At 35.2% G+C, this 24,431-nt stretch overlaps 1 protein-coding gene across 1 annotated transcript in view; it reads right to left on the minus strand.

The window, feature by feature from the left end:
* NUP205 (nucleoporin 205) overlaps positions 1-24,431 on the minus strand; it is a 45,818-nt gene that overhangs the window by 16,496 nt on the left and 4,891 nt on the right. Inside the window, exons 3-25 of the mRNA XM_030262515.4 lie at positions 24,238-24,409; positions 23,166-23,310; positions 22,167-22,326; positions 20,812-21,040; positions 20,491-20,655; positions 19,570-19,745; positions 17,533-17,649; positions 16,207-16,344; positions 15,025-15,175; positions 14,051-14,256; positions 12,471-12,653; positions 11,778-11,828; positions 10,954-11,163; positions 10,103-10,202; positions 8,467-8,604; positions 8,036-8,225; positions 7,267-7,387; positions 6,668-6,749; positions 6,085-6,249; positions 3,889-4,013; positions 2,872-2,986; positions 1,751-1,900; positions 661-735 (exon numbers count right to left, since the gene is read on the minus strand). Of these exons, the coding sequence (XP_030118375.3) occupies positions 661-735; positions 1,751-1,900; positions 2,872-2,986; positions 3,889-4,013; positions 6,085-6,249; positions 6,668-6,749; positions 7,267-7,387; positions 8,036-8,225; positions 8,467-8,604; positions 10,103-10,202; positions 10,954-11,163; positions 11,778-11,828; positions 12,471-12,653; positions 14,051-14,256; positions 15,025-15,175; positions 16,207-16,344; positions 17,533-17,649; positions 19,570-19,745; positions 20,491-20,655; positions 20,812-21,040; positions 22,167-22,326; positions 23,166-23,310; positions 24,238-24,409 (3,364 nt within the window). The remainder of the gene's footprint in view (positions 1-660; positions 736-1,750; positions 1,901-2,871; positions 2,987-3,888; positions 4,014-6,084; positions 6,250-6,667; positions 6,750-7,266; positions 7,388-8,035; positions 8,226-8,466; positions 8,605-10,102; positions 10,203-10,953; positions 11,164-11,777; positions 11,829-12,470; positions 12,654-14,050; positions 14,257-15,024; positions 15,176-16,206; positions 16,345-17,532; positions 17,650-19,569; positions 19,746-20,490; positions 20,656-20,811; positions 21,041-22,166; positions 22,327-23,165; positions 23,311-24,237; positions 24,410-24,431) is intronic.

The raw sequence follows: 24,431 nt of genomic DNA on the forward strand, positions 1-24,431 counted from the left end.
AAAAAGAGCCTAATTTACCTTTGTAAACGTAAATTTTCAGCTTAATGTGTAAAGTTTCAAAAGAAAGCATTAAACCTTCAGAAACTGCTATCAATCTATGTAACAGATTTAAAAACATTTTAAGGCTTTACATTCTTAAGATGTCTTATATTGTACAGTTCTCCTGTTACACATACATGTCATCCAATATCTACAAACACAAGACTGATTTTTTCTCCTAAATGAAACCAGGCTAGTTTTCAATTATAACCTCTTCAGTCTTTTGTTAAGAAACCATAAAGAATCTGAATTTATTTATCTATGTGGGACTTACATTCTTTGCCATGAAAATACAAATATGTTCAGCCTTAGCAACAGTCTCGCTGTTTCTACTATTAGCCATACATTTGATAGACTTCCACTCTCCCATTTCATCCCTGCACAGATATCTAAACACACTCTTCAAACTGCCTTTGCAGTTCAGTGTTTTTCACTCACTCCAACCATCCGTATCAAGGTTCTTTTTTTTTCCCCACACTAAATCAAATTGTTTCATGTACTGCTGCTGTTGAGAACACCTATTACTTTCTTTTCCCAAGTGTCCTTTCTGCAGGTGGCCCTCCTGCCTGTTAAGAAGCAAATACACTTTACTGATAAATAATCAACAGTCATAACAGTTACCTTTGGAAGCACTGTCAAAGTGGAGAAATCCACTGACTGATCGACTTTCATCTTCCATTCCTCCTTCACCATCAGCTGAAGGTAATAAAACATAATCAAGAAATTACAAAACAAATCTAAGTGAAAAATATGGCCTACTTTATTAATAGTGAAAGATAGAGCACAGTTTTAAACCTGTCTAAGCCGAATTAGAAGACTGTTTAAGCTTTCTTAAGCCTGTTTAAGCCTAATTAGAAGGCTTTCACATTAAAGCCTTCTAATACAATAAAGCCTTGAACTCTTAATCAAATGAAAAAAATACTTCTCTGACAAAAGGTAACCAATTTTTATATACAGATCAGAAAATACTAGAAATGCTTAAATAGGCATTCCATTCTCCAGTATGGATAATGCAGTTGGATGGACCATAAAATGAGTAGCATATCTGAACACAATTTCCCATACTCAGATCCTCAAAAGGATGAAGAGAGTGTTCAGGCTGATAAAAGTAAGGGAAAACACCATGCTGCAGTAGCCTGTTAAAATACCTTCATTTTATTCTACTTTCTTCATGTAAAGAGTTTTATTGCCATCTGGTATTATTTTTCTTGATTTACTTCAACCCTTTTTTAAAACTCTGAAATCTTGCCTTTTTATTTAACATTAAATTTTACACCACATTGGGATGAAATATCACTTTTGTGATGCTATAATGTTAAAAGCAAAATTGATGTGTAACTAACTTCTGTGAGAGAGGGTTGACAGCTTGTGACAGACTGAGAAACTTTGTCTTAAACTGTTCACTGTGGAAGGCCCTCCACCTTCTCTATTTTGTAATGGTTCTGAATGGCATCTCAAAACAAATTATTCTACAATTTAATTGTTTTTTGTAATATTCCCCCTCCTACCTCATAAACTGTTTTTAATTTTTCTATCAGCAATGAACAAAACTATGCCCTGATTTCTTTCACTTTGGAGTCTACAACCACCATCGTCTTTCTTCCCATACCACAAATGAGCTGCCACAAGCTTATGAAGAAAAGAATTCAAACTAAGTCTCTCATTCTCCACTTAGTCCAGCCTATGTAGCCGCACCATAAGTTCCCCTTACCCAGGTATGGTTTCACAGGCATGTCATCGAGCAGCAGATGCAGCAGTCTTTGTGTGTGGGAGCGCTGGCGGTTCAGAGATGTCACTCGCATTTCTATAGCTGCAGTCTTCATTAGCCAAGACATTTGGTTGAGTGTTGAAATCTCATGTTCTGGACGGGAATAAGGCAAAAATAATAAAACTGAGCATAAATAATATTACTTACTCCGAGGAAAGTATTCTTCACTTGAGAAAGCTTTTAGAGGATGTCATTAGTTATTATTTGCGTACCAATTGTTTGCAAGACAAAAAGACAGAGATCTGACAAAAGCCAATAAATGACCATGTGATTATTTTGAAAACAAATCAAACATATATATGCAATAAGCATATACACATATACAACAAAACTGGATCCAACCAACTGTTAGAACTGTCATTGTGAAGAATGCAGTGCTTCATGAGTCAATAGGGTCAGTTACAATTTTAGTGAAAATAACCAGGCATTTACCCAAGTGAACTGTAGCTTTAATCAAAATTGGTGAGACTGGAACATGGGTCTCCTAGACTCTTCCTATATTCATCTAATTTAGATTCTTAAGTTATATAAGAATCATCTAAAGCACTTTATACATGCTGGATACATGTACTTGAATGCTAGGTTTACAGTCATTGAACAAAAGACTGATGGTCAAGCATCTGATAAAGTACATTTATGCAGTTTAAGACACCTGAGAAATCTTGTTTTGAAATAAAAAAACATACCCACTAGGTTAAAAGTACTTTATTCAAAGAAAGGGCCAACAAAGGTGCTTACAACCATCAGCCTTATATTCCCTTGGTTCTTTATAACACTCTTACTTCTCAATTTTTTTTCTGTAGCATGAGCTAACAAAACTACAATGATAATTGCAATATAGATTAGGATGTGGTTCTGGAGACTTGGTGCATTCCAAAGCTAACATTCCTTTCCAAAAGTTCAGCACTAATAATCTGAACTTCTTAAGCAGGGAGAGTTCAATTTTTGCAGAATTAAATGATCAGCAGAGCCTATAATAAATTCAGTTTTATAATGCTGCTTATGTTTCTTCTTTCACATCTAGGGAGTCAAAAAAGTCTTTGAATTTTAAGCCTAAAAATTACCTTTGATAGAAAACGGCAAGTACTGCAGCTGAGTGAATAAGAAATCCTGACTGGTCCTCAGGTATCTCATAGTTGGACCTGAAGTGTCAGAGCATGCACACAATTGATAGATCACCTGACAATCAAAAACAGTAGACATCCATGAATGGAATTTATTTTAAACAAACCAACCACCAAATCAAAAGAAGTGTAATACTGTTCTACTGCTCAAACAATATTACAAGTATTTACAGTAAATTTTCAATCAGCTTTCTTCAAAGTTGAACATATTATTTGTAACAGATGCTGAATTATGATCTTAAAGGACTAACAGCATGTGGATGACCACAATGGATGTTTGTTCACAACATGACAACAGATGAGCCTGTTTGTTCAGCTCACTTAAAAATCAGTCTTTTTCTGTGTGTACGTCCACCAAGACAGGAAACGTAATAAATTTTCCCTGTTTCTACAGAATTGCCTTTTGCTTTTAATAATGTTTAAAATCCTTTCTAGAGCCCATGGATTTTCAACATGATACAAGTGTGCAAGCATCAACTACCTCACACATCTGTCTAACTCAGCTGTCTCTCCCACCTGACCCTCTCAGCCACACATTCTCTCATTCTCTCATGGCTACAGAATAAAGCAGAGAATTTCACTGGCTTAGCTGGAATTTTATGTTATTTGCTATCATACAACACTTCCAAAATAAAAAAAAAACAAAAAACAAATGGCACATGTTGCAACAGACTTGGAGATTGACCAAAAATATTTAGGGTAACTTTAATACGTATATCCTAATTCCAAGTTTTGACACGAGTGCAGATCCTTTGATGTCTGTGATGCTGGGAGATATTTTTTAAACAGAAAAAGGTAAAATAGAAAGAGTTCAATATATATAAAAACCTGACATATTAATTTTAAAAATGGAACTATTATCAGAGTCGACAACCATCTGTGTTCACCAACCAAGATGTAGCCAATTTTATTTAGAGTCTACTTTTAGTAGACGCTGACAGAAAGTATGCCGAATACCTGGTAACATAGTTCTGCAAGATGGGGAGATTCCCGAACTGCTGTAGGCCCACTCCTTGTTTCAGTACCCTTCTCCAGTATGTTCAAAATAGCATGAAGGCAAGTCCGTGGGCAACCCAAGACACCTGAAAAAAGAAAAATAACTTGACATTCTTGATCTTACTTTCCTCCATAGCCAGTATAGATCAAGTACACAGAAATACAGAACCTAAATTGTTCAGATACCCTGTGCTACACTATACTGCTCCACAGAGCTGCAGCAAAAACTTCTGACAAAATTTTATTACCATTACTTAAAAATCAAAGAAGGAATAATGTTTTAGCAAAAACCTAATGAAAATATTTATACTTAGTCTGTAGGCTTTTGAGATGCTAGTGAATCGGTTTGAATTTTTGCTTTAACACTTTTAAACCAAGATCCATTTGACAATTTCAAAGAACAGCTTTAAAAAGTTCCTGTCTTACTTTACAAATACAGCCATTATATGACTAATTCTCCTAAAGGCACCTGACACTGCAACCATGGGGAACAGGGAATAGATTTTAATACTGAAGTCAAAATTCTGCCTTTTTTGCATTCTTCCTTTAGCCAATTAATTCTTTAATCAACCCAGAAAGACGTCCTAAAGCAGAAAAAGCATTAATAATCCGAGTTGTTATAGGGGAAATAATCTCTGTTTGAACATGTATAATTTATGCTTTAGCAGGAAATTATTATCTTGAGGTAAATGTCTTTACGGTCATTATTTCTTCACATTATTAACATGAAAATTGAAAGACATGGGCAAGGTCTCTCACACCCTTGAGACAGATTTCCTCATCACTGATCTAAGATATGACAGATACCCTGTAAAACTGTGTGGGTGCAGATCAGTTACCTGTATTGTGTAACTACAGATATTTCACAATATCTGAAGAAATAAAACTCAGGTCCTATCTACTTTTCATTTAGAACTATGAAGAACTAAAAACTGGTGGACCATAGCATCCAATACAAACCTGAAGATAATGAGAAATATTCTTCTCAAAAAACTAAAATCAAATTATTGAATGTTGTTCAAACTTGTCTATATAAAACATCCTTTAAAACAGTTGAGAAATAACCTTGTATTTCATACTGGAAGAAACACCATGACATGTCAACAACAAACTACTGCTAGCTATGATATCAAACCATTGTTCATGGCTTTAGACAGTTGGGTCTTAAAAACCTCCAAACATGAAGACTGCAAGACCTCTATATAGACAACCTGCTTCACCATCTTCTGGTGAAAAAATTTCTCCTATATCCAAATTAAGCCTCTCTTGTTTCATTTTATACCTACTGCCTCTCATCTTCCCAGCACACTCCTCTGAAGACTCTGGTTTTATCCTGTCATTTACGTCTTTGCAGGTGTTCAAAGATTTCTATTAGGTTCCCTCAAAGCCTTTCTCCTTTCCAGACTTCCCTCAGCTTCTCCTCACAGGCTGAGTGATCCAGCTCTCTGATCATCCTTGCTGGACTTGCTCAGTTTGTTTTGTAAAATACCAATTAGAAACTGAGGCAGCAAACAAGACACATAGTAACACACTATTACTCTCATCAATTCAACTTGAAAGCAGGAGGAGTGGTATTTCTGAAGTTTGCATTGTTGTATACATGTAATTAATATATTTATATATTCCTAGCACTAGAATGAAATCCCACATGTTCTAAAATGTTTTCTTCTACAACATTAAAAAACAAAACTTGTTTTCTTTCCTATAAATAATTTTACACAGGAGCTTGAGGAAGGACAGAACAATAGCCAAGGAGTAGAACCAAGCAGTAAAAACAACATAGGCTCACATGTTGTCATATGTAGGTACTACTTGCATCATCAAATCAACTTCTTTGTACTAGGGACACAACTACACTGTATTAAATAATAAATACATTAATTTTTTCCCTTCTAAATTGTATTTCCCCCCCATAATTCTAATTTCAAGTCTATTCCAAAATACAACTTAAAGACTCAAATCCTAGAGTTGTTTAAATGTTGCATTTGAGTATTAATATATCTTTTCATGTATTCAGCTTTTGAGGACTTGAACAAGGCCTGTTCTTTTATTCTTTCATTGAAGAGGAACTGGTTTTCCCCATGAATTTCCCAATAAATATTCTCAGTGTTGTTAGCAGAACTGATTAAATGGCAGATCAACCTCTCTTCTTCATACCTGGATCTTGCAAATTTGTGGTGCTGACAGGTTTCTTTAGTTCAAACCCCAAGAGATACAGAGCTAGGCTGGGAGGACTGCACTCAAGAGAGGTGATAAGGAGATTCAGAATATGGATCCTTGTTTCATGATGGATTTGTGCCCGCTTCTTCTCCGGCTCCAGTTCTTGATTAGAAAAAGAAAAGAAAAAGGAGAAAAAGCAGACATGATGACTAATGAAGATAAAACCCCATATAATAGAGTAATCTTTGTGTCTTCAAGTTAAATACAAGAATGTTTATATTACTGCAAAGAGATACAAGAAGAAAACTACAAATTGCTGTTAATACAGCTGTAAATAATAAATCCAAAGCAATGTTAAGTACTTGTCTTCTGAAAACAGATGCAGTTTGGAGTTGGCTCATCATACTGTGGACATATTTTGACAAAACACAGGCGCTGTTCATTCTGTTAAAGGTCCAATTCCACAGAAAACACAGGAAGATTGTTTCCTGACTTAAGAACACTTTTTACACTTCTTTCATTAACTTCATTCCTTGCAAAAGACAACTGTTTAAGCCATTTTAAGAAGCCTTTTACATACCCTCATCTGGATTAATTAATTCTTCTGCATCTTCATTGTCTAAACATTCCACAAACCCAGCCATCAGTTTCTGGCTAACACTCTGTATTCAACAATGGAAGGATGGAAATGAAGACAATTTTAAGAGTACCAATAAGTAACCAAATATTTTTCATAATTCCCTTCATGTAAGTTGACAGAACTTTTAGACAAAAATTATATAAACTATTTAATAAGCAAGAGCTAAAAGAGTTAAAAGTTAAAAGTCAAGTTATTCTAAGAACAGGTTAGCAATTAGCCAGCGAAAAAAATCTACTGTTGTTACATATGCTAAATAATTCTCACAGACTGAAAACTATAAAGTAACAAGAAGATCCCCCTATCTCAAAGAATAGTGCCCTTTTTCTTCTTGAAAACATTAATGATTTTGTTTTTTTCAATTAATGAAGGAATTGTTTTTCCAATGCCACAGTAAAAGATGTTTTATATGTCGGTAGATAGAAAACAAAATATAGTTTTAATCTAGTTGACCTAGAAACCTATCCTTTAAAGAAATATTATGAAGCCCCAGTATTTCTCCATCAGATTCTCTTTCCAGATTCAAAGAAACAGATACTTACCTGATCATGTGTGAAATCACCTACTAGTTTTATCTGGATGTTGGAATTATCAGAAATACAGCACAAAATCTTGGCACTTTCAAAAGCTAGTTCAGGATTGCTGTTTCCATGGTAAAGATACCTTCAAAGACACAAGATTATGGCAACAAAATGGTTGAGAATTTACCTTTTTAAGATGATAATGCATGAATAAGAAGTTAAACAACATTTAGAACTAAAACATTTACCAATCAAATTACATGAGATAACATTAAAGCTTTAATTAAAATTTCACTCTATATGAAGCACTGAATGCTCCCACAATTAGGAGGGATGAGTAGGCTAAGTAGGGATAATCATCTTTCCTGGAATTTTTATCATTCTTTTTTTCCAATATCTACATTAAACACTGCTGCAGAAGTTCATACAACGGTTTGTAGGCATTTAATACAGTAAATAATGGACAATACTGTAAAACATGGCCAAGCACCAAATTCATTGAACTTTTCCACTGTGTGAAAACCAAAGTCCGGGGCAAAATTAAATTACATGCAAAGGAATCACGGAACATAAGGTAGACAAAGAAATAAAGAAAAACTATAAATACAGATCCCAATATTGCACTAGACAATCACAGAACATACTACCTATGAAGACATCTCCCCTCACAAAAAAAAAATTCAGGCTCTGTGTGAAGAGGAGCATTGGCTAGTGAAACCAATGAAAGTATCCAGGATCCAAACACTTCCGTGCCTCCAAAACTCCTCCCTTCTCAGTACTTTGTACGTACCTAGCAATATTCACCACATGATCGGCCTTTTTAGTGCGAGGATTGATTCCTTGAAGCAGCTGCTCCAGTGGTGTGACAATAAGGGACAGATGGCTCTCCCGCAACAGATCCATAAAAATATTCTCCTTCTGTAGGGTTAGGTTTAGAAGTGCAAGGCAATACTGTACAGCTTTCTCTAAATGCTTCTTCCCTGCAGTGCACAAAGAACATGAGAAATACAAAGGAGAAGCTAAATAGACTACGTTCATAAATGTCATCCATCAAGCCTTGCACCAAGAAAAAATCTTGTCAGTTGTTTACCAGTAGGAAAACTTCCACAAAATACGATTTTTATATGCAAGAGATACAAGGTACAGATATGCAATGTTAGCTTTGAATCCTACTTACTATACATTTTGACTTCACATGAAAAATGAATTCTAGGCACATACCAGGAAATGGAGCGTAAGTATCAAGCTGCTTAACCCCTTCTTCTAGCAAACTAAGGCAAAGTTCCAGCATTGGGGACTCATTCAACAGATGATACATCAAATTGAATCCAGGTGGCTTATATGCTATTATTTCTTCTCCTAAAGACAGAAGGAGTAAAAAAAAAATATACAACCTCTAATAAAAACCTCTTCTATTACTCATGTTAGCATAAGCTACAAAACATGGCTCTAAGCAACATCCTTTGTATAAAGTCCTCAGAGATTTTCTTTATATAGAAGCCATTGAGGAAATTTTAAAAGTTTGGGAATAGTTGTAAGGGCAATTACCATTACTTTACAGTATCTAATAGCACAATTTCAAATTTAACCCCAAAAAAGATCTTACCCAAAAGAAACTGGAAAAAGTTTACATCCCCCCCAAATCTGCACATAGTCCCTGAATGAGGGAAAAAGTATTTCCAGAAATCAAAGAGAATGTCCACAAGAAAATCCTATGACTGTTGTAATAATGTATGCAAAAATGAACCTACTAGCCTAAAATTCAAAGACCTTCATGACATGAAATAAAAGAAGACTAATGCTTCTAATTTACCTAGGCTCTTCATAAACTTGGTAGATAAAAGAAGGAAAACAGTAAGAATCTTTTTAAACACACAAGTGAGAATAAGTGTACAAGGGTTTCTTTTGGCACCAGCTTTAAAAATGCCTTTCTTCCATTCATTCCCTGGGTGCCACGCCACCACACACCAAGAGAAAAGACATGCCACTGTGTGTGGAGTCACACATTGAATCTGTTCAAAAAATGCATCTACCCAAAACTAGATTAACCCACTTCTCCAACGTATTGTGGAGCCCACAAATAACCATACAAGTTGAATGATTAGCTGAGATCAGGAGGAAGTTAACAAATTTTCTGAGCTAGTTATGCTGCCAAGTACTCTTCATCAAAGTATGAGGCACAGAGGCCTTCCAACTATAAAGTTGCTTTCAATTAAGAAATGGTTCTCACAGCACTGCTACAAGAAAATCCACAGGCATCACAATGGAATTCATTGTAAGAAATTTTGTTTCAATAAAAAAAAAAATTAGAGCCCAAATAAGCCCTAGATTTCCTATAATGAGGGAAGTGTGTAATCTACTATATCCTTTTAAAGAATAGTTGCTCAGAATTAAATTACTCCAGGTCACAATTCCACCACTACTGTCTGCTTTCAATAATTCATATATCAATAATATTAATAGTAAATGTTATTTCAAATACAATGATGACTTTAAATTAATCCTACAAATAGTGGTGATTTAGCTATAGACCAAACAAGTCCAGAAGAACAAGCCAAAACCACGGTGGTGTTCAAGTATCAAATGCTGCTCTTCAAACAAATCAGAAATTAAAGAGACAGAAGTTATCCTCCTAGCAGAGACAGAGAAGTAGAAAATAGTGTACATGAAAATCTACTAAGTCAGCAATGCAGATCTAAACACTATGTGGAAATTTTTTTAACATCTTCCTATTTTAATGTCTTGGGCTAACTTTCCACAAGCTTATTTGCAATATTAAAGAGATCCGAAGATAGAGGGAAAACAGAGCAAAACAAGCTACAATTCTGTTTGTCAGTGAACAAATGAACAAGTTAACCTTGTAACTCCACATATTGGTCCACAAAGTCTTCAAGTTGAGGTTCGTAGTCCCGCAATAATTTGTAAAACACTTCCAGAACAACCTCAGCTACTTCCCACTGCAGATAATGAGAAAACAAATCGTACACAGATTAAGGCTGATACTGAAGCAAGGCCACAATGACAAAGAACACAACACACCATGCAGTGATGTAATGGATCAGAATCATGGCTAGCATTTCAAAATTACATAGTCACACCAACAACACTATACTTCATCATGTCAAATCACTTGAAAGCCCAAGCTTTCTTTCTGAAGTCAAAAGGGAACTCTGAAACAGATTTATTACCAGTTTTTGGCTCTTAGTATATAATATACATATTAGGATATTGTAACTATAAGCAATAAATAGTTTTTATTAGGTATACAGCTAAGAATAGATCAAGAATAGCCAGCTTCTAGGATACAGTTTAGCATGTGCCTTCATCCAGAAATATTTCAGCCAGAATGAAAGACAAATTCCTTGGTTCAGCAAGTCAAAAAATATTTTCTGAGGTAACATTGAGAAAAAGACAAATCTGACTTTTAGATTTGGGCATGTCATGTTCAGAAATCATTAGCCATGTAGTAGACTTGCAGACTCCTGCAAATCAAAGTGAAATTTAGGAATACAAACTTCTTTTTTAAAAGATATTTCATACAGGGTCCTTTGAAGTATATCCTGACCCATAAGTTGAAATATCACCTGTTTACAGAATCAAAACACTACCAAGTGCTCTAGGTTACTTTTGCAAAGCTTTCTCAAACAGATCTAAGCCATATCAACAACTATATCCTAAGGAAAAAAAATATTTTCAAATAAAACTTACTTTTTCAGCAGCTCTCCGATAAGCTCGTGTGCGGAATCGGAGAAACACAGAATCCCTGAGGAACTGGAGATAGGGATCAAAGCCTGGAGGGCGGAGACCTGCACCCAGGTTAGCTGGGAATGAACTCTCCACCAGAGTGCTGATGAGTCGACAGAAGGCACGAGTTAAAGGATATTCCTCACATCGGGACTCAATCTCATTCAATTCAACCTTCCCAGGAAGACATCAAAAAGAGGAGGAGACAAATCATAAATTTTGGGGGAGGAAGAAACATGTGAAAAATAATATAATAGCATCATCTGTGGACTACTTCACAGTGAATCAACTTAGCAGCATTTCTGTCTACAGTACAACAGAGCAAAAGCAGCAAAGCATCAGTACTGTTATTTCAGTTCAGCAACACATACTCTTTTCTTTCTGAGCTACTAGAAGGTATGCCTCAACATTTACCTACTTTGTTTTTATTTACCAGTGTTGTTAGAAGCAAAGTGAGCTATACCAAAGATGTAACAAAAATTAGTCCAATTGAGGAGCAACTTAATAAGAAGTGATCATGAGGAATTTGAGGGTTTAGATGCTGTTCTGTTACTAGTATGAAGCTGAACTAGCTTTATACTAGCTGAACTGCAAAAATGGGTAAAACTTTCCAGAAATTACAAGCAGGCTTGAAAGTAAATTACAAAGCAGTGAAACAACAGCGTCTATTAGAAAAGTTTCCTATGGACACATGGAGAGGCAGCCTCTGCAAGTGCTTCCCAAATGCAGATGATCAGAGAGGCTGCCAAAGTACAAGAGAGGCTGCCAAAGTACAGAGACTCTCTTACCTCAATACCAATTGCTTGTCTCTGGCCTGGACTTCTCACAGTTTGTAATATCTTCAAAACAGAAAGAGAAATGAATACAGACCAACACATTTCAACTAATCAAAGTGCATCTCCATCATTTTTATCAGGAGTTAAAAAAAAGATACTAATGACATTTTAGATCTAAGAAGAGGTTTTCTAAATCCTTTTAAAGGATAAAAAGACAAGATTTTTCTGTCTGAGAGGGTGGATTATGTTTGACACTTGTTTGATTCTAGCTTTATACTCTCCAAGATCTGCATCACGTTTTCACATTAATTATTTTTATCTTATATTGGGTAGGGGAAAGACATTTCCTTCTATATCTCTTACAATACTATATTTTAAGAACTATCATAAAGTAGGAAGCAGAGGTGGTGAGATGTCATTATTGTCAGGATCTCTTACTAGCAACTAAAAATAAGGCAGCAATTAGAGTTGAAACAGGACTGTTAGAAAACCTATTTGATGTAAAGTAAGCACAGCCAATGGCATCTCTGAGGCAATACTGTCATTTCCAAAATCATTTCAAAGCATTAAGTACATGAAAAAAATTATATTCAACAATGGCAAAAAGAAAATTTAGGAGGAAATGCAATACTATTACAAATATATTACTGGCAATTTCAACAAACTATGATGCTACGTTTTTAAGCACTGAAAAGCCTAAGATACCTGTGTATATTCCAGGGATTGCCAGAGTGAAGCAGCTATTTCAGGAGATCTTCCAAAAGCAGTAAGGGTTTCTAATAGCTCTGCTTTCAAAATAGGAGGAATGCTGCACTGCAGAAGTCCCAGGATGACCACTACTGGTGTCCACTGAGGGTGCTCACAAAGAGCCAAGCGAGCATTCTCACTCTACAGAGTCAACAGAAAATGGAACTGCAGATTATTACTTTGAAGGTTTTCATGTCTTTCAATCTCTAATTCATGGTTCAGTTCCAAAGACTGCTTTGTACTTGAAAGTACACAAAATATCAAAAGAATAGTAGACAATTCCAAAGCCAACCATTTTAATTAAACAAAAAGCTGAGTATAAAGACTTAAAAGTACTAAAATTGTGCTTTTCTACACAGAAAAAATATTTGGGTAGTACAAGCCTCTTATAACAATCTGCTTTTTTTTAGTAGACACACATTCATGGAATTAGTCTTTAAGTACTTACGCTCTAGCATCAGTAGAGGGACTTTCATTAGTACTTCTATTACAAACATTCTATATACTCCTAACTCTAAATATTCTATGAACTCACACTTCGTTTGGATGTTTTCTAAGAACTTGCATCAATTTGTTTTAGTCTAAGAATAGGATCATCACTCACATAAGCTCACTAGAGACTCTTGAGATGAACCACTGAACAGGAACAAGCCTCTAGCCTCATCAACTGGTAATTCCCTTCATCCTTAGAACAAATTTATCTTGATCCCAGACTATGATTTGATGATGCCAAGAAATAATAGTTTTAAGAGTTCCCTTTTCTCCATGTGTGTCCAATGCTGATGTTACAGATCAAACAGGATCCCTCCATTATCATTACCACCCAACATCGATGATTTTTTAAAAACACATTTAGTTTCACTGATCTGTCTTGTGTTTGTGTCAGCAAAATCAAGGCCATCTCACTATATCACAAAACTTTCAGGCTGCAAAATCTGGTGGGTACTTAAGAGCAGAATTCTACACTATTCAGAATTACACACACAAGTCACAATACAAACTTATGCACTGCAATGTTATTCTCCTGGAATTCTCTTCCAGACAATTAATTCAAATAATTTTAAACCCTTGGTTTGGGGACATTTTTAAATGATACCCCTGGAGGCAAGTTTCACAGCTGATAACATTCCTTGCTAAATTTCCACCACTTCCTTTAGAATTCAACTATTACTTTTGCTTTTTTAAACTCATAAAGTCAAAGAACTTTACTACTCCATAGTGATTTATTGTGAATATACCTCACTTCTGAAAGACATCTCCATTACCAGCACAAGAGCCAAAGAAGCAAGAAAATCAGCAATACCAACAACTCAGGAAAAGGCATCTCTTTCTGCTTCACCTACACCTTCAGTTTTTGGTCATTACAATTACTCCTGATGCTTCCAATACTTTTGGAATTCACTAATAAAATGACAACTGCTAGATAAATTTTCCCTACATACTTTTTTTGGTCAAGGAGAATTTCAGAGCTGAATGGTGATGATTTGCAAGGAAAAAAAAAAGTATTAAGAAAGAAAACCAAATAAAATGTTACTTACCCAAGTGACTATAACAGTGGTCAGCTGTAAAAATGCAATTAATCCATCCTGTTCTTTCTGTGTGATGCCTCGGAGAGGCAGGTGACGGTACTGGACACTGTCTGCACTTGGCAAGTCTTTCCTTAAGTGCTCATGATAAAGCATCAAAGAGTGGAAGAAATGCTCCCAGGAGACAGGACTGCCACCTGCTCCTTGGATGTTTTCCGCTAGAAAAACAAAAAACAGTGACAAGATTTTCTTTCTACTCTTCCACAGGGTGAAAAGAAGGATAGCTAAAACTAAAAGGAAAACTTTCTTATCTAAAGGAAAAAGTAAAGTTCAAAGGAAAGTTATTGTATACAAAATTAATCATTTATGTTTGGGGACATTTTCTTGTTTATAGTTTTCTTGAGACAGAAAGGTGCTAATACAAAGAACTAGTAGAAATAAGTTTTCTGTTTTATGAATTGGAATCTTTGCAGCATTATTTGTATCTTCAAAGTAGGGGATTTTTTATAATTTGACCAATGCAAAATGAATGCAATACACAGGACTGACCAGCATCTTTTACTTTGAGAAAGTGCTATTGTATTACATGTATCAAAAAATTCTAACTGAACATAGTGCTTCTGAACAAAGTTAGCTCAGGAAAGTTACATTGTGTATTTTGTAAATACAGCTAACTTTAAGACATTTTGTGTTTTATAATAAGCAACACTGACATTCTGCATTTCTTATGGTGTTAAGACATGGTGGTTTTTTTAAAAAAAGCATTATTTCACTAGGTGACTTGCTCACTACGGTGCTCAGACATCCAACTACCTCATCTGTCATACTTTTTTTTTTTAGATTACAGTTTCAAGTAGACTTCCAATTTCACCTTTGTACTAATAATGAAATGTTAGAAGTATGAGGCCACAATTCATCTCAAATGAGTCTTCGCACTTTTCGAAAGAAAAGGAGTTGAGAAAGAGCTGAAGTGTCACTTCTCTTACCATGACTACTGCCATTGACTTTTAGCAAACTAAAGCAGTAATGAGCACACTGAGGCCCACTAGCCAGTCCCCGCAGCATTTTCAAGTATGGGATGTAAATTGTGGAAGGAAGTAGATCTCCCATTTGCCTAACAAACTTTGACAAGACAACCTAGAACAAATAAAGATCAGTGTTTAAAAAAAAAAAGGAAAATCGGAGTATTATAGGAAAACATTAAGAAGTAAAAGAAAACAGACTAATGTAATGAGAGCAGGGTAGACAATTCCTTTGTAGACTGGCCTATTCAGTCAGACATGTTTGGAAGAGGAACTAAACGAAGTAACTCATGTGACTGCAGAATATACTAACTCTGCAATTCTGTATTTCCAGTGATAAAATTTACCTCAGCTCCCAAATGTTCCACAGGAGTATTATTAGCACATCTCACAGTGCAAGTTAAGTAAAGAATTCAGTGTGCTTGTCATATACCTGAACAGTGACTCACACACAGTGGTTCCTCTCAGGGTCATATTAGGCTTGCTTGTAACTGGCCCTAATTTAAGTTGCCAGTATTCTGGGTAGGTCTTATCTGGATTTGTCTTGTACAAGGTTTTGCCTAGCACTTCACAGTCCTTCAAGAAGCATTGAGGGCTGACAGTGCCCCAGGTAGCCAAAGAGTTTTTGGAATGTCTGCTTTATCTGCTTAGGTTGTTTCTTCATTCTAATTTTAAGTTCTGTCTCTTATAGACTATAATTTTAGGACTTTAAATAATTAAAATATTCTTAGGACTTTTTACCCCTAAAATACCATTAACTGCAGTTAATGAAGTTTTGCTTTTTGTATTGTTAAGGAATCTAAAGTCTCAGTTACATGAAAAAGTCATCAGACAAAAAACACAAGAGAACTATCAGAATCTGCTTAGCAGCTGTAACAAATCAAACCTAAATAACATTTCACAGAGGTTTGTTAGTACTCTTGTTAAGTTTATTGACAACCATAAATGGCTGGCACTAGCTCATTTTAGGGCAAGCAACAACAACCATGCCATGCAGAGCAGGACACAAACAGATCAGTCACTGAAAAAAGGGAAAGCCTTCTTAGAGGTTATATGTAATAAGGATACCAAAAAATTTGTTGCTTGAAGGTTTTTTGTTACTTTAGTTTTAAGTTTCTAGTAATTACTCAAGAAAATCCAGATAACCTGGCGCTGAGGGGGTCGCTGGTGAGCTACTCCAAGATAGGAGCCCATGATGGTGGATGTCTGCAGGGGCTCCGACGGACACCAGTACTCATGGGCAAGTTCCAGATTAAAGGGGTCTTTCCGATACAACTCAGCGATCTGTCAGAAAAAGGAAGATGCTAGAACAGTATAAACTCCAGGAAGAAAACAACAATTACTTCAAACATAAGCACTGCTTCTAGATTAGCTAAACACATCTGAGAGGCAAAGCATCACAGGGCTGGTACTCCAGTTCTTAAAACTGTCTGAAAATCACAACTTCTAAATAACAGTGTTGGAACTAGTGACAGCCAGCAAAATTCCAAATGCACAGTGAAATAAATCAGTGAAAACTTATTAATTTTCTATTAACTATTATGGATTAAATAATTGCTAAAAAAACAGTGTCATTTCTCCTTAAACAACCATATGCCTACCTTCATACATTAATTTTACAAGTTAGCTGGTGCTGTAATTAGAAATCTTATCTCCTATCTGAGTATACAAATTTCTCAGAGCAAATTTTTATTTCTTCATTTAAGTTTACTATAGCTATCTGAGCTGCTTAAGAAAGTATTTCACTACAAATTTTCCTGCTAATGTTCTATAACCTAAAGGAATATTTTTGGAAAAGACTAGTAATACAAGTTTTTAAATTACCAGAGAATATAAAACGCCTCAGTTCAGTATGCAAATCTGTTTTTCACCATGGATTTTTCTGAAAGTGCAGTCAAGTAACCCTAATAGCTAATATTTAAACAAATAAAAGTGTTTTTATTTTCATTTTATTTTGATTTTCTTTATTTTATTAAAAATATATCAGAAAGTCATTCTTTTAAATGTACACTTATGGTCAAAACTCTACTGATATAAGGGAATTTGTAATTGCATCAGCCTTGATGGAGTCACCTTACTGAGCCTACTCTACAGCAAATACAAAACAGTGTTCCAAAACTCTCATTACAAATATATTAATGCATGAGAATTATTTAAACATTTCAATTATTTATCAGAGTAATTGCCAACAGTGGAGTAAAACCTCTGAAACCTTCAAACCTAAGAAACAATGCAGTATTTGCTTATTAAAAAATAATAAAAACCATGACAATAATATCAGAAACCAAGACAGTAAATTAATTCCTTTATATGAAAAATTATAGAAAAGTGTCTATACTTAAGGAAGAAAAAATACATCCTCAAAGGGAAAGATCCAGCACCATATGGTATCATTCAGATATGGGTTTCAGATGACAAATGGAAGTCACAACCATTATTTGTCACAGTAATTTACAAGAAAATAAGGCTTACAAGAAGCATTAAATGCTCCAGATCTCTCCGAAGGGAAATAGGTGGATCGTTACCCATCTGAATACTCATGTGGATCATGCGAGCATCTTCATCAGCACGGTTTCTCAGCTGTTTCACCTGCAGGATTTATGAAGTGGAAAAAGAAACAGTGGTCTATATTTAGCTAAGAATGAAACAGAACAGAAATAACGGAATTGTCTACATGGCCTATTAAACCTAAGAAAGCAAATGCACTTGCATGAACATAACAAGAATAATCAGTTTTCGATTTTTTCAATCCTCTCTCCTCCCCAAGAGCTTGCACTGAAAGTTATAGAAATCACTTGCTTACTGCCAAAGCCCTCAGCACATAGCAAAAGCCCTGAATTTATATAATGGGAGTTTTTTGTAAATGACTGCACGAGATACTTTGGTTTGGCTTCAAAAGGTGGATCCTTTAACTCTTTAATTTAAAAGCCAGAAGAATGGCTAGAATGGTAGACCATTACTCAAAAGGAGTGAAAAGAAACATGTAATATAAATGCAAACATGAACGCAAAATATTGATTCCTGTATATAGATCTGTGGATTGCACTTTTCTTCACCATTAAAGACTACTTCTACTTGCAGCTACTTTATGACTTGAAAAGGTCTGAACTGATGCAACTTTGGAGTTACTCTGTCTCAGCCAGAAACGTCAATAAATACCACAGGAAAAACAAGAGAGAAGAGCAAGAAGTACGGCAGCAATTTTTTTTTTTAAAGTAGCCATTTAATCAGCATCCTAAACTTCTTTGTGTTGAAAATGCTAATTACTGAACAAAAAACAGCTGACATTTAACTTTAAATTCAAAAAGCTTTTGACATGAGACCCCAACAGAGGCTTACAGAAAGCAAACAGACATGAGATTAAAAGTCTTGTTAAATATTAAGGAGACATTGAAGAACAAGAAACAGAAGTAAGCAACCAATTCAATATATAAAAAAATAAAACATGTTGACAGTCAATAGAGACTAGTTCATGATCTAATATATTTCAATATGCAAAACAGAATGAACAGCAAAATAATTGTGTCTCATCAGGAAAATGTTTAAAAATAATAATAACAAGAAAAATTATTAAGCATTAGAAATAACTGTGGAAAGGTCAAAGCAAACTAGCTAAATTGTTATACTGAACAAGAAAAAAACTGTTAAGTTAAATTATGAATTATTTGAGGTACTAAAGCCAATTATCAAGTTCTAAGCTAATATAATGAAGGCAACCAAAAGATTTACCCAAATCATCACTGGCAAGCACCATAAATGCTAAAAACTATGCAGAAGAATTAATTAAAACGCTGACTTAGAGATTTAAGTAAAACTGAAAAAAAGTTACACAGATGCACAAAGCAAAACAAAGATCCTGCAAAACAGACACTTCTTTTTACCTAAAATTTGAGATTCAGTAGAAACAGCTGAGGACATGAACCAACCACTACCTATCAGCAGTTGAGACAAAAAGTTGCCTTGTAGGGCTATACCTCAATTGCCTACTAACAATTTCCTTTGAAACAACTAGTACTGGTTTATATCAAAGTAGAATGCAAGTCAATGGTCTGATTTTTGTATCCTGTATTATATCTGATCTTGTATCCTGTATTATAAAATCCTGTTTATAATGAACATCTTTCTTTGTCTTCAGGCATTAGCTACAACCAACTGAAAATCTGAGCCAAAACAGGAGAAAAACCAAAAAAAACAAACCCAAACTGAAATGGAATGTCAGCATTCATTTAATGCTGACAAATTTAAACTTGTAAAACAAACACCACTACCACCATAAAAGCTAGCTTTGCAAATCTCACCACACTGAAGTGTTTTAAAAACCACATTCTATTTCAGTGTGGAAAACAAACCCCAAACATTATGGCTTCTATAAAGCAAACAAGTTTTCTGGAGTGCAGGAACTCAAGCTGAGCATGACGTCTGAATCTCTGGGCTACCTTGTCCAAACAATAGAAACATAGAAGAGATGCCCACATTTCTCAGTAAGTGGTATTCACACAAACAACTTACTTTCATTGGCATGAGTGCGAGGAAGTCCGTGACAAGGTTATGGATTTTGCGAATGTAAAATTCCTCCTGGTAGAAATTTTCAGACGCCACAACAGATTCAGTCAGGAACAGGAAAACATAATCAGCAATCGCTAGCTCCGCCATTGCTTCGTCTGCCTCAGTGAATTCTGCTAGAGCTAGGCAACAAAAATTCACAAGAGGGGAAGAAGTAAATAACAATCTACTACCAAACAAATATATTTCAGGATACACAGCTGACATGCAAATTTCCACACTTCTATCAGCTCGTTTTTATTTTCTACTGTAAAGGAGACCTAGACTGAAAAAAAGATAAATTAATGGCAGATGATGACCTCAACTTTCTGTTTTAATATATGTTATAGTGCATATCCATTTACCCCAAAAAATCTGAGGCAGTCCACCAAGAATCACAGACCAAGTTTAATTAAACATTAATTGTAATGTTTGCATTTTCTTTATTAGATATTTTGGAGTAGACTCAATTTTAACGTAGTAGAAAGCTAGATGGTTTGTGAGGTTCAGAATGGAAAAAAAGAAAATTATGAATATATTCATCATCTCAAGATACTGAAGTCGAACTTCTACAGATGTAAAAAAAACACAACAATCTATTCTCAATTTAAGCAGATTCAAATGATACTACAGCTGAAAATTAAATCCTTGAATTTTCCAGTACGTTAAAATCTCTTTCACTTCAATGAGGCACTATTACTGTCTAGTAAATAATTACTTCTACATCTGTGCATATTTCAGAGCAATGCAATTCACTACAACCAAACTCACATAGACAAAGATTTAAGGAAGTAAATAACATTTCAGAAAGGTAATAGATCCTTTGACTTATACGACTTCCAAGTTCTGAATACTAATGTGCAGCAACTGAACTTTAGGGTAATTTACCTGTCACATCAGAAAATTGGGATATGCCTCGCAATGTCAGTGCCCAGGCTAATCTAACAGTAGCTTGCAGGCCTGGTAATTTCCAGGGCTGAGACTCCTGAAGCCGAGTGTGGATCGTTGCTATGTACTGTCTTTCTGCTAGCAGAGGGAGCCGGTGCATCAAGTCTTCAACAACAAAAACACAAAACCATTACTCAGTAAACAAATGTGAAAAAGCACATGCAAAATCCTGCCAATTTGTTACTGATCAATAACAAAACTACTTAAACAACAATTTATCCATCTGTATAATGTAACCTCTGGGAAAGGTGCCAGCATTACCTTCACGATCCTCTGCCCCTTGTTCCAGAAAGCTGACATCAAAACAGTAAAGGAGAGCCATGAGAAGAGACAAGTTCACGCCATCCAATGAGCCATCGGCTTCCACTGTTACCTTCTCCAGGTAACTTATGAGGATTAGAGTGTCATCCTTACTCAGGGGTGACTGACAGGTCCAGACAAAGAGACTTTCAGCCAAGGACTGTCGGCATTCTTTAATGAGATCAGAAACCTTTACAAGACAAACAAACAAACAAAAAAAAAAACAACCCAGTGAATACACCTATTCTGGTAACATGTTCAATTTGTCCTTCTCAGTCAATCATGATGACTGGCTTAAACTAAAAATCACTCTAAAGACAGCAGCTACAGAAAATGTTGGATTTATTTGCTAAACAAAAAAAGGACACTTCTGCTTGTTAATTGTATTTATATTCCTATGTATTTCGTGAGAGGTGTGAGTAGATACCTGGGATTTTGACTACACACAAACCAGCATTCCTGTCGAGCTCAAGAGACATCAATCTACACAGAATTTACATAGCCGTAAATGTATCACACAGAAGGCACATTCCCTGTCTCTAATTACACAACTGTACCGACAGTTACCCTAGATACAGTCAGCCTTCCCTTTGCCCCAAAAAATTAATGTTAAAGTGAACATTTCCACAGTTTTTAGATTCATAGCAGAAGTGTAAGGCTAGTTCTTTATCCAGTGGAAAGTAAATTGATTTATTATTACTCAGAATGATTTTTAGGCAGATCACCAATTAGAAAGGAGATAAAAAATTAAAACAATAATGTTTAAAATCTTCCTGATAGCAAAATTATGCTGCAGTTAGTCACAGTGTCAATTAAGTCCAAGAACTACAAAGATGACAATGTATTTTTAAGCAATTTTCACTTGTCTACTAGAAATGCTTTTGTTCATATTAACACAATTGGGTTATTAATAAAATTATTCACCTGACTCAACTTGGTTTCAATCTCTTTTAATAATCTGTGAATTAGTTCACTTTCCTTATGTCAATAGTGCAGATAACGGTAATGCTGATAATTTAAAATACAGACTTCAGAATTAAAACAGAAGAAATTTACACAGTGTAAATATTAGGCTTAGATTTTTACTATTACAATTCTTCACTAAAAATAAGACATGCCCTAGCATATGGGAGTAACAGCAAAATAGAAATGCATGAAGCAATGTGAATCCTATACTGATACTGCACAAGCTGTGGAGCAGTACCTGTGATCTCAGACAGTAGCAGACTTTGCAAAGGTAAAGGACTCCTTGCAGTCTAACTCTATCCTAATGTGTTCAGCAGCACAGAAGAATACCCATGCTCAGTGAATTTTACCTCTTTTCGATGTTTCTCACTGCCCAATCCTCGCTCTCTCTGAAGTTTATCAAATTCATTGTTCAAATCAATCTGAGACACAAGTGTAAGGATCTTCTGAGTCAAACCCTGCTCCATTAGGTCATCTGTAAAGCGTGTTGTCATGGAAATTAACTCCTGACTATAAGGGAATGAATAAAAATTTAATAATTAATCATAGTTTTGCAGTCACAAACATGTCTAAAATAATGAATCCCATAAAATGTATTTGATGACAAAAAAACATACAAATAAATTATATACGGAGAGCAACTAAATGTGCATCACTAATCAGAAAGTAGTGCCCTCTCAAAACATTATGCTGAATGGATACAGGGTCTTTAGCTAGTTGTAGGTTCAAGAATGTGGAATGTAAGAATACAACAGGGATCAGCTAGTTAAGTTTTCTATTAAAAGGAAAAAGTATTATCTACAAGATACACATAACTCACAGGCTTTGTTACTACTAAATGCAACTGTCCAGATACTGCACTCACAATTTATATTTACAGTAGAACACATTTTTTGATCTTTCTCTAGCCAACTTAGAAGCAAGCAGCGTGCACTGCTTTCATTTTCAAGGCAAAAACTACTAGCATATAATGTTCACCAGTAGATAGTACATTCCTTTGAAGTAAAGGCAGGATCACAATTCCCTTTTACAGTACACAGAAAGCTGGAACACAGCAGTGTTCTCAAATACTGAGCAATGACCACTAGTTAGGGCACCAATGACTGGGAAAGTGTCTGAAGTAAAATGCTGCCAAAATGTGAAGTAGCATGAAAGAACTGAAAGTAAAATAGATACCTCTATAATCCAAGAAAAATATGTGCAAAAGAATGATTATGATTAAGAAACAAACAGAATAGCAGCTGCATCAGGTACGAGAAAAAAGAGAATTCAAGACTATACACAGTCTAATTAGCTCTAAAAGCACTCAAAACAAAGAGTTTTGATCAGCTCATCACCCTCATACAGACCTGAGTTCCAATGTCCATGTCTTGCCTTGTCGTGACTGGATGAGGGTTCGCAGTGAATTGGCAATGCATCTTTTTCCATCCCAGTACAACAGAACCGCCACTAGACCTCTTGTAAGCCCAGGAAAGTGAGGCTGTTGGTGTTCTCCTAGTGAATGAAAATCCACAGAAACAGCCAGAGAAAGCTGAAGATACATGCCTTGATAACAGCTCTAACTCTTAGTATTTTTAATTGAAATACAAATATCACGTTCAAAGTACCTGTGGTTATTCACTATCACTCTGATTTATTCCAGACACTCAAAAGAAATCCCAGATATTGTGAGTGCACTGGTAAAATTAATATTCAACTATTAAAACATGCAAAAAAATTTTTAAAGTGCTAGTCCATAAACATCCTAGTACAACTGGTATTTGCCACTGATATGTATCCATCTTAATAATCAATTCAAGATAATTATCACAGAAATACCTTTTATTCAAAATTAAATTTTCTATCTGAAAGTACATTGAAAATTCAAGTTCAAAACAGAAAGTGAGCCTGACTTGAAGATGGCTTTCCAAGGTGACAAACTTGCAATCTACTTCTTTAACAAATTTTTCAAGTTAATGAACAGTAGCTAGTAATAACAACTAACAATTTTAACTTAACGATTCTAAAATCAATCATCTACACAAAGAATGTGTCACTCTCCAGAACACTTCTCTTACTTATCAGTTATTAGATTATAGAATCACACAGCAATGTATAACTAATACAGAATTTGAAGAATCAATATCTATTACACTGCTTTATGGAAAAATTCTGTGTCATTTTTAATTATGTGTAAATTCAATTATACAGAAAGTAAATCATAAAACCTCCTCAGAATATACTCCCCTTTGCAATAGCAGAGCATACAAACATTATGGTTCACAACACTGCTACCATATGACATTACAGTGAGAATTTCTTTTTAAGAACATTCTGTGTTAGGAAGCTAAGGCCTTCAATGTATCATGCATTTACCTTAACTGTACACTTAAATAAGAAGGCCCTATTTTTCTCCAGATCTTAAACATTTTCCCTTCTCACCAGCTAGAAGGAGCTCAACAGCTGCCAACTCTCCAATATCGAAGAGGTCACTGAGGATAAAGGCTTCTCTGATGAGCTGCTCTGGCAAAAGCCTAGTTCCCTGCTGACCCTGGATAGCAACTCCTTCTGTGCTTGCTTTCTGAATTTTCTCATGCTGCTGAACATTTTTTGGCTGCAAGAGAAAAAAGCATTGG

The sequence above is a fragment of the Taeniopygia guttata genome, chromosome 1A, assembly GCF_048771995.1.
Source record: "Taeniopygia guttata chromosome 1A, bTaeGut7.mat, whole genome shotgun sequence".
NCBI classification, from domain to species: Eukaryota; Metazoa; Chordata; class Aves; order Passeriformes; family Estrildidae; genus Taeniopygia; species Taeniopygia guttata.